Source organism: Cariama cristata, unplaced genomic scaffold (genome assembly GCF_000690535.1).
Source record: "Cariama cristata isolate BGI_N322 unplaced genomic scaffold, ASM69053v1 scaffold34532, whole genome shotgun sequence".
In the NCBI taxonomy this organism is placed as follows: domain Eukaryota; kingdom Metazoa; phylum Chordata; class Aves; order Cariamiformes; family Cariamidae; genus Cariama; species Cariama cristata.
Genome location: NW_009603841.1, coordinates 11430 through 22574, shown reverse-complemented (window position 1 = coordinate 22574; position 11145 = coordinate 11430). Strand labels below are relative to the sequence as shown.

Sequence of the window (11145 nt, the reverse complement as noted above, 5' to 3'; positions counted from 1 at the left end):
ACACCCGGGCCGGGGTTCCCCGCCGCCACCCCCGTCCCCTCCGGAGTGCGCGGCCTGGCGCAGGGGAGGGGGACGGCCGCGGAGGCCTTGGCCGGCATCTGTCGAAGGAGGACGTCTCTGTTCCAGAGGGTCCGGATTGACCCCTCGCCAGTCCCTGTTGTGCAGCCAGCAGATGCGCTTCCACACCTTCACTGCCCTTCGCTGGAGCATTTCAGGAACAACTATCTAATTCCACAGAAGCCTGTGGTCTTAGAGGGGATTATGGACCACTGGCCATGTATGAAGAAGTGGAGGTGAGAAATAAGAGTTTCTTCCCTGTCCTAGCAAGGGGGAGGATCGTTTTCTGTCAGGTGTCTTGATGCTCGGTAGAGGAGTAGGGATCTTCACAGAAGACAGGTGCCATCGGGAGTGAATTCTGTTGGCAGCAGCTTCCTGCTGCAATGTCTTTGCTCTGTGGAAGTTGCTACATAGATGAGGGAAGCGCATCAAACCAGTCGAAGTATTGCATGGTAAGTGCTCCGGTGTGCCAGGGAGAGCCGGTCCTGTCCGGGACGGCGCTGCCTCGCGGAGCTGTGCCGGGGAGCGCTCCGGCGAATTGCTGACGCTGTGTTGCTCAGCTGGAGACTAGCGACGAACATCCATTGCTAGCTGTTCCAGCGAGCCGCTCGCATCTTAAGTGGGCCTATGTCAGATCAGTCATGTTTACATCTCAGAACTTGCTGATAATTAGTGCAATGGGAAGTGAATTTGAGAGATGTGCAAGTAAGCACGACTGGCTTTTTCGATCACAAGTACAAGCATTGATGTTTGTTCAGTGTCGCCTTTGAGTGTTGAGTTTTAGACACTGCCGTTCAGGAGTGAGTAATACCATTGTACTGCTGGTGTAATGTAAGCAATGGAGCCAACATTTCCAATACTGAGAATTAAATATTTTTGAGATAAAGCTTATGATTCCTTAGAAAAGGGGAAAAACCACGCTTAGTTTGAGCAATTGCTTTTATTCCACAACCAAGGGTAAAATTGACATTATCTGAACACACTTGTTATTTCATAGGGGTTTTATTGTTTTTTGAGGGAAGATACTCCGTTCCTTAACTTCAGACACTTGAAAAAGATTAACTTCTCCATTTAGTTAATACTGTCAGTGGAGGGATGTATACCGCCCGTCAAAGTAACTCCTCTGACTTTAGTCAGGATGGATGTTATTGGCACCTGTATACAGAATTTGGCACTGGCAGAGAGTTGGTTTAGCATTAATGATAAAAAGATACCACATTTTATTTGGCAGATGTGGCAGCAGGCAGCAAAAAGATTAGCCATCCCTAGTCGAGAGAGACTAACAGCATAAATCTCCATAGCTCGTAAGGAATCAATAGTTTACTGGAGTAAATAAGGTTTTAAAACAAAACAGACAATTGTGTCATAATGTGCACACAAACTTGACTGCTTGTTTCCTTGCTGCTCACATCATTTTGTGCTGCCTTTTGTCGCTGGTTGGTTGGTTTTAGGGAGAAGAAACTCATGGTAACGGAGTTTTATTACTCTAAAAGATTTATTTTAATTGATTGCCTTACATTCAGAGTCAGTGAGAAGAGCAGTATAAAAGTGTAATGGAACTTTCTTTATTTCAGTGTGGACTATTTTTGTCAAGTCGCAGGGTGCCGCACAGTCCCTGTGGAATTGGGTACCCGATACACAGATGAGGAATGGTCTCAGAAGCTCATGACTGTCAGTGACTTCATCAACCAGTATATTGTGAACAAGGTGTGTTTCTTTCATTTTGTTTAATCTTTATATACAGCAGTGTGTTACTGGTACAGAATTTCTGCTTAGAACAAACACTCTTAGAGGTGATATCAAGGGAGGGGATATGCTATAAGCACAGATCTGAAGCTTCAGATAGTTGCTGCAACAATAGCTGGGTTTGATTTTTATGTACAGTATGTACAGTAGCTGGAATAGATAGATACCTGCTGCAGCAAAAGCCTGAATGGTGGAGTCTAAGGATAAGGGATCCTCAGCCGGCAGTTTTGTTCCTCTTTGTTATTAAACTGCTCAGTGAGATCTAGGCTCGAGATGCAAATGCACGTGCCACCAGGTAAAAAAATAAAAAGTTGATTAGCAATCAGCTGAGGATCTGAAGCCCTCATTTCTGTTTCCTAGTCTTCTGACAGGAAGGACCACGTGCCATTGCAAACTGGTCTGTGGTGCAGCCTGGAATAGAATATCGAGATGCTTACAGGGAGTGAAGGTGAACTAGTCTTTGTATCAGCAGGGTCTAGCTATAAAGAGGTAGAACGTTGTCACAGGATTGACAACAGAACTGTCGAGACTCCCTAAGATTATAGCTAGGCTTCTTCCAGTAACTCGACCTCGATAATTTGTTGATTGTGGGGGATATATCTACACTCTTACAATTTCGGTATAGCTGTAAGTTGCTCTTTCAGAAGACCCCTTATGCTAGTCAACTGTTGAAACAATTCTACTACTCTGAAACAGGGCATTGGAAATGGATGTTACCTATAAGTAAATTCTACCCACCTATAAGTAAATCAGCTGATTGAGAAGTCTTACCCTATATGTCACTATGCATTTTTTTTTTTCTTTCTCTCTGCTGCTTTCAGAACAGTGTAGGATACCTTGCCCAGCACCAGCTTTTTGATCAGGTAAAACTGAGTGAATGTTTTTATCTTTCTGCAATCAAGTGTTCCCTTTGTAGCACAAGTCATCTCTGAGGTTGTCAACTTTACTGGATGGAAGGGCATATGGAGAACTCACACTATTTCTCAAGCTTCTGTTCCCACAATTTGAAGGAACAGAGGGAGGGGGGGTTTGTTCTGTTTGGCTGAAAGGCATGGAAACAAAACCCTTTCAGGGGTGCTGTTTCGGTACTATGTAGCATACACTTACAGGGATATCACCTGGAAAGCAGCATTTCCCCAAAGAATGTGTAAGTCAGGAAAGAGATCTCGACAGGAAACAGGCTTCAGTGCTGCTATGTTCGCCATATTCTGAAATGTCATTCAAGTTAACCAGAGATTAGGTTGGTGGGAGACGTAAAAAGGAATCTCCTGGAGAAGCAAGCTTAGTGTATAAAAGATCAGCTGCTCCTTTTCCATGAACAGCAAACCTGCTTATTCTTGTGGGTTTCTCTGGTTTCTGCTAAAGCAAAGGGTCTCTGAAGAATGAGAAACCCCTTTCTTTCTCCCACCTCTCCTTCCAACAGAATCTGCTTGCTAGGACAGAAAGTGTGAGGACATTTCCTGCAGACTCCTAGCATTTCAGCTACTTCTCTCCTGCCTTTGCTGGACAAGCAGGTCATTTTTCTTTGCATCAAGCCTTGTTCCTCTGTTCTACGAGTGACATACCTTTGGCAAGTCGGCACATACTCTTTTAAATGTTTATTTCTTTATGGGGGTAGATCCCAGAATTGAAAGAGGATATCAGTATCCCTGACTACTGCTGCCTGGGGGAAGGGGAAGAAGATGACATCACCATTAATGCTTGGTTTGGTCCAGAAGGCACTATCTCACCTCTTCATCAAGATCCCCAGCAAAACTTTTTAGCCCAGGTCTGTACTCTACTTACTCTACACATGCCATTAATGCTGTACCTAGAAAAAATGCTTACGGTATGTAGGTGTTAGAGACATGGGTAGCAGACAACTTAATGAACAACTGAAGAACAGAGAATATGCAGGTATTATTTTGCTATTCTATTGCATTTGTCACTACTGCAGCTTAATATTCAGTGTAATATTGTAGGCCACAAGTGCTCCTCATTGAGACAGACCATTACCTACCCTCATTTTACAGATGATAAATGGAAATCACAAGCAGCTTTTCCAAGGTCACACAAGGAATTTGTAACAGAGTTGGGAGGAACCTGGATCCTGTCGTAGTGTACCAAGGAACTTCCTTTTCTGGAACAGCAAGATTTTGGGGTGCATACTTTAATCCACCTCAGGTGACCCAGTAAAATATCTACTCGTGCATGCATTGAGAGTCAGATGAAGTAGTATTTGCACTGTGACCTCATTGCTGCTAAGTGAGTTACTGTTGGTAGGCTTCTTGATGACAACTTTTAGTGCAGACTAACACAATAAAATACTGGGGCCCTTTGTGGGAAGCACTATACGGGTCCAAAGACATATTCTTGGTCCAAGCAGTTGACAACTGTACATCTTCAAACACTGAGGGGTTTCTTGCTTACTGGAAGGAGATTGCCGTTTCTTCCTCCATCCCATGAAACTCCTTAAAAAAAATACGGCTTACACTTTCAAACATTTTCCAGCAGGATGATGACAGTGAACGCCCTCTACTTGTGCTTATTTATGGGTTGAGCCATTCTTCCTCTATCCCAAACAGTTGCATTTTGCTAACCTGTGTTTTCACTTGGAACTGAGGCTTAATTCAGGCCTTCCTAAAGTGGGTTTGTACAACTTCTGTGCAATTACATACATACTGTATTTCTCTTCCCCACTAACCTACCTGACGCACATACACAGATGCACAAACCCCGCCCTCCCCCACCCCCCTGCATTCTGAAAGCAAAGTATCCTACTATGTACACTATATAAAGCTTGAGGGGATTTTTGTCGGGTGGAAGTCAGTAATAGGACTTGTTGGACTGGGAAAAGATACTTCCCTTACAAACTTTAGAACTTGTATTCTTCTGCCTGAAGAATGGGAGATTATCTGCCAGTGCTGTAAAAGAGTCTTTGTAATTTGAACAGCAGATGATCTGGCAGATTTCAGTTAAAACTGCCCTGCCTCTTGATGCCATTTAAACTGTGGCTGTGGAGTACAGAAAGGCACAAGTACAAGTATCAAAGTGGAATGATCCCTACTGGTTGGGTGGTAGCTGCTGCAGAGTATTTCCATTAACGAGGAAATGAGTATCTGGTGATGCAGGCTGTTGCCTGTTAACTTGTGTGTTCACCCTTGCAATATACAAGGCCTTAACCCAGCAAGGCAAGTGAAGGAAGGAGCCATTAATAGCTCATAGCAGTCCAGGTAACACCCACTCCCCCAAAAAAATTTTAGGATTCGGAAAATGTGCTGTTGGAGCAATAACTAACATTTTCTTTACTTCCATATATCACCAAAAATACCACTTAACGCTTGGTTCTTTAGAGAGCTAATTAATATCCATAATCCCTTTGGGGTATGGAGGGCATCCTTAAAAGCACATGGACAGCCATAGTTCTTCAGATCAATGCTCTAGTAGTTTTAACCACTGATAGTGAAGAGTAGGACAGGAATACATTGATAACTTGTCCAGCCTTTAGAATACACTCATGTGCTGTCCTTGAAGCAACAGACTCTAAACATCCAGCATTACAACTTGGGTGTTGGTAAGATTTCAGGAAATCCTGTTCTCTTATATGGGAAGGGATGTTATGACAGAAGGAAAGCAGCTTGGTTAGTAGTTTGATAGTGTAATGCCAGTGCAGGTTAGTGGTTAGTCAGAGTACTAACTGACCCTTTAATGTGATAGTTCGAAACAAATATGATCATGCCTGGCCCTTGAAGAAATCTTGAATCCTGGCAGAAGCAGCATGAATATTCACCCTATGCCTTCTGTGGGCATTCCACTGGTATCAGTGCAGGAATCAGCTTTGACTCTTATTTGTTCTGCCACTTCATTCTAGGCACTGATGACTTGCAATTCAGTGTAGTGTTCAGGTCGGTCAGTCCACTTGTCTTATGAATTCTAGTCTTTCAGTTAGCACTCCAATAAGAGAACTGAGGTAGCGATGACAGAGAAGTAAAGGACTGCAGGGCAGCTTAGCAGTCACTCTGTGCAGGTACCTCTGCCTGCTGGTGTAAACTGAAGACTCAACCTCCTTATTCTCAGTTCTTCTTCCAATTACTTTCTAGCTGTACAAAGTGCAGGCTACATAGAACCCAAATAACATTGTATAAACTGGGTGCCTTAAACTTTGTTTCCTGGTATTTCAAATTCTTACCTGCTCCAAGGGAATAGGTACTTGAATTCCAGTAGTCTGATTTCATTTTTTATTATAGCAGTGTCTGTTTATTACTAACAAAGATAATGATTCTTGTAATCAAGTATATTTTCCTGTTAAATGCCAGCTATGGCCCACAGTTTCCAGTATTGTGCAGGTTAATGACAGATGGAAAACATTTATTGTAATATATACAGGTATTTGGAAGAAAGTATATCTGTCTATATTCACCACAAGAATCAGAAAACCTGTACCCACATGAAAGCCAAATTCTTCACAACACGAGTCAGGTAAAAGTTGCCTGAAATGTTAGTATCAATAATGTTACTTTATCAAATCATATTTGAGTAAAGACATTCTACTGATCATTGTTTTGGTTTTTTTATAGGTTGATGTGGAAAATCCTGACTTAATTAAATTTCCCAATTTCAGAAAGGCTGCATTTCAGTCCTGTATTCTGATGCCTGGACAGGTTCTGTTTATTCCAGTTAAATATTGGCATTATGTACGATCACTTGATATCAGCTTCTCTGTCAGTTTCTGGTGGTCATAGCTCTGAAGCATGTATAAAGTCTGTTAGCATTGTAATAGGAATTAAAAAATCAGAAAAAGTAGCATCTGGCATCTTCTGGTAAGAGAATTCTTTTTTAAGCATGAGAATGTTCTTCCCTATCCAGAGATTAGAGGTGGATTAAAAAAACAAAAACATAAACCAATGAAACTCTTGCTTTGGCATGGTGAAGGAATCTGGATGGGTAAATGGAAAGAAGATGCTACAGCCGCTTTATTTTTGTGGATGTTTCTAATATGAACTCCTCATAAAGAGCATCTGTTAGGTCATCTTGTATGCGTGTGTACATCTGAACAGCTCTATATATGGGCACTGCCAGGACTCTGCTTCATGTGTATTTGGCACATCAGGTTAGCGTTATCTTCTACTTGGATTTAGTAACAGTAAAAATTGGAGTTATATAAACAATGAGAGATGGTGCTACCTAAAGGTTCAATACATTAAAAAAAAAAAGCTAACATGAACCAAGATACTAGTCTCCTATATGGAGAAATTTACTAGTATTAAGGCCTAGGAAAACAATTAATTGTAGTGAATCTATAGTTTAATTGCAGTTAAATAAATCAAAGCTTAATCATACTTTGATTAACCATCAGCTGAACTGCTGACGCTGCCTTCTGCAGTGTCACACATTTCTACCAATGAAAGATATGCTGCCATTTCATTCTGGTACCTGGCAATATCTAGTCCTGTCCTTTTTTTCAAGTCACCCTTAAAGGAAAAAGCATCTTAATGTAAAACTGGGGAGTGAAGTGCTAATACTAAAAATAATGAAAAAAAAAAATCTTAAGATGGTAATTTTGTCAGCACTTTGCAGACATAAGCTGTCATTGCCCCAAAAGTCTTGTCCTACTCCTTCCCAGTCATTTTGACTGGGAATATTCCCTCTCTTATTGAGCATGGCTGCTCATGACCTGGCGTTATGTCAGATGCACTCTTCTGTGTCTAAAGAAGGGACAAAAACCAAGCAACAGTGCCAACTGAAAGTGTTCAAACTCTAGCCCTAGATCAGATAGTCAGCCAGCCTTCTTAGTGAGGAGACCGCAAGCGCTGCACTGATTTTTCACCTACTTGAAGCCCTGTGGTGCTAACAGGTTTCATTTTCAGTTGTGCAACTAGAACTGTACAAAGAGGGAACACTGTTGCTGAGAAAGGCTCCTTTTAATAGTTGGCTAAAAACATTTGCATCCCTCGTTCCCAAACATGCACTGAGAGTCCCAACCCAAGAATATGCAGAACTACATACACAAAACAGCCTCCAAGAAAGCTGTGCAGGCATAACTGTGAAGAAGGAGAACAGGAAGGTCAATGATAGTTTTACTGTAAGATTCTTAAAACTTCAGGAAAAAATAAGTACACTGAACAATGCACCATTACTAATTAATACAATACAGTCTGGCTATTCTGCAAGAGTGGGGAAAAAAAGATTTCACTGAAAGCAAGTTTTACTAGCATCGTCTAGTGCCAAGAATGAAGCTCTTCTCTGCTCTCCCTGTTTTTGATGGTGACTGGGAGTCTATCTGACTCATACCTGTAAAGAAAACAAAGGAAGGTTAATGAATGACACACACAAAAAAGGATTATACTGTATAACCTCCAGATTTTTGAAATGTTTTATATATTCATGTGTTCCTGTTCAGAAGGTCATTCCTCTAGCTAAACAGAGGAATTCCAAAGAGACTGCACTATTTTTAGAAGCTCAGTATTTCCAGAAGTTTTAGTGTCATGTGTTGTGTCTGTCCCCTACTCCCCACCCCCTCCCTCCCCTTATTGTTAGAAATATGTACAGGAGCTGCTAGTGACCATAAGGCACAACCTTCGCACTGTCTGGGCTCAGTGTTGCCTATGTATGGTTACTGTCTGAAACATACAACTGAACATACAACTGGTATTCAACAACAGTTATAAACAATACAGGCAGTGCCACTGAATATCACAGTCCATTCTCTAGTATTACTACACTCAATTTTTTGTAAAATAGATTCCTTGGTACCTGGAATGTCACAAGACCAGAAGTCATTACACTGTGGACAGCGTGGTTCCGTCTGAGCTCTGAAGTACTTTCTGACACAAGGTAAATGCATTCCAATTCCACAGGATTCACATACTTGGCTCTGAAATCAGAAGCGTTGATAAACTGTCCTTCAGTTTAACTTAAAGTCGTTACAAAGGGCAGCAGATGCACAATGCTTTATGCCAAAGAATGGTTCAAACAGTACAGTTGGTGGATACTCAAAAGCTGGTAAATGATAAAAGGAGGTATTTTCCTAGAAACTATGAAATACTCTTTTCCTGTATGGACAAAATTTATCTTGAAAGACAACACTGAGCTATTTGGGTGCAATAAAGGAGACCAACTGGGATGGAGAAAGTAACATGGAAGCATTTTAGTTGGAACGATGTGAAGATGCAGGGTCAAGGAGCAAGAGAACATTTTGGAATAGGAGTTCAGGCTGTAACCACTTATGCAAGACTAAACTGGTAACTTACCAGCTATCAAAATATAATGCTTTACCATGCTATATATAAGCATACATGTTGATTCTGAAGTCCAAGACACAAGCAATTCCTGAATCAAAATCACAGGACCAAAGATGAATGTGTGTTACATGAATACTGCCATTTGTAAAGTCCAAAGATAAGATAGCTAACACCTAACTGTTATGCCTATTTAAGGATAAGGGGTTCATCTCTATCCTCTGGCTTTGGAAAGCAAGACAGCACAATAATGTTCCTTATTGGGTGAGTTCGCTTTCTTCAAGTTTATATTTGGAGATACTGCTCCAAGACAAGTTGTTTCCAAAGACAGAAGATAAAATACTTACACGGGGTGGGGGAGGGAGGGAGGGAGGGAGGGAGGTATTTTCTTTATATGGGCAGCATTACAAGACCTGAATTTTTCAGTGCCTGCCTAATACTCAAAGGAAAGTCTCGCAAACTTCAGCTATGGCCAAGTAAGTACATCAGCAGATGCCTATTGAGGTAATAAATGTTACCTGGATGGCAAGGCTGTGACAGATGTTACACTTCCTTGCCACATCTTGGTAGTTGCTGAGAATGTATTGTTCCATCTCAATTATGCAGCGAGTATGCAGAGTATATTCTCCATTTCTCTAAGGAAACAAGTGGCAAGATGAGGAATTTCTTTTAATTCCTTTTACCTTTGACTTTTCTAACCACCTGCTAGCAAGCATTTGACATCCACTTTTTTCTGTCATCAAACTAACATGCTGACACTGATACAAAGACAAAATACTTTTGAAGTAGCAGAATTCATTTGTTTACAGGATCAGAATAAGGATCTCACACCTTAAACAGAGATCTAGTCCTTGGAAGGTACAGATGAGCAAGCATGCTTGGCTGAACAAAGACATGCAGTTTTGGGACCCTCCATTTGCACATTAACAGAAATTCTACTGGCTTTCAGCAACATCCAGGCATTTACTGCTTCAGGTATCTTTGAAAATCTCTGCTAAATCACTCTAACATAAGTAAATGTGTGGCAGCAGGTTGGAAACCTATGTTGCAATGAATCCAGGAGAAAAGGGATTGAGGCCTCACTTGTCTTGGCAAGCAACTGCACAATCCACATGGTAAACTAATCTCAATTTCTCCCACATGAATCAAAGGAGATTTAAAAATGTGCACAGTGGCCCATGCATTTCTGCTATAGGAGTTTTCAACATGTTTGGCCTCACTGCTTTCCAGGATATTCTACATGTAACTAACAGCACTGATCACCCTGAAGAGCTTTCCCCAGCTCTTGTTCCAAGTTTTAAGTATGCCATGCTGTTGTGTACAAAGGATGTCTGTATGTCTCAATGCAGGGCTGTACACACATACCCACCCAGTGCAGGTACAAGAAACTGAAACCATGTTGTCCCATGTAGACCTGCTCAAAGACTTTTTCCTTGCAAATGTACTACCTTTTCTGCAAAAATCACTGGAGCAGCAATAAGCACAGGCCCCACAAAACCATTTTTGCCATCATTCCTTAAAGAACAGCACCAGTTTCAGCTGTCACATCCATAAGAAAGTAACAGCTGGACCTATTAAAACACTAACACTTGAAAAGATGCAGCAGTTACCTCAGAGAGCCACTTATCCTCCACAAAAACTTTCAGCACTTGTTCTGCTTCCTTTTTCTTCATTTTCTTTGTCTTAAGTTGGTCAGCCAAGTTTAAAATATCTGTAGAAGAGGCAAAGCCATTTTCTGATAAAATGATTAGGTCCATCTACAGAAAGAAACATTTTCAACTATTAAAAAAACCATGCAATTAGATAGACAGACCTTATAGTAACGTGCAGCTATTTTAGCATCCATACGTATGAGGTATACTACAGTATATGGCTTGAACCAGAACTGTAAAACAAAGGCCAAAAGCTGAACGGTATCACTGTTACCTCAACAGTTTTAGTCTTTCCCCAAGAAAACATTTCCACAAATAGAACTGTACAGTGATGCCTAAATGAAGCTGCATTTAGGGACCCTTGAGCACACTCAGGGGTGACAGATCTCTTTCTTTTTATCTGCTCTTTGTCAAGGTTCTTTTGAGGAAAAACCTCTCACGACTAAAGTAAGTTTGTCCACTCTGGAGTCATT

The 11145-nt window shown here is 41.3% G+C and overlaps 2 protein-coding genes across 2 annotated transcripts in view; one reads left to right on the top strand and one right to left on the bottom strand.

Annotated features, from left to right (window-relative positions):
- Positions 1-126: 126 nt before the first annotated feature.
- Positions 127-6652, top strand: KDM8 (lysine (K)-specific demethylase 8; the record flags this gene model as incomplete). The annotated part of the gene is made up of 6 exons (XM_009695363.1): positions 127-293; positions 1632-1764; positions 2625-2666; positions 3422-3571; positions 6169-6261; positions 6360-6652. Coding segments are annotated over 6 exons (750 nt in total), but the record flags the coding sequence as incomplete, so codon positions are not given.
- Positions 6653-7837: 1185 nt separating this feature from the next.
- The window catches only part of NSMCE1 (non-SMC element 1 homolog (S. cerevisiae)), a 14067-nt gene continuing 10759 nt past the window's right edge, over positions 7838-11145 (bottom strand). The window contains 5 exon segments of the mRNA XM_009695362.1: positions 7838-8036; positions 8039-8073; positions 8536-8656; positions 9539-9655; positions 10631-10777. Of these exon segments, the coding sequence (XP_009693664.1) occupies positions 8001-8036; positions 8039-8073; positions 8536-8656; positions 9539-9655; positions 10631-10777 (456 nt within the window). The 3' untranslated portion in view covers positions 7838-8000.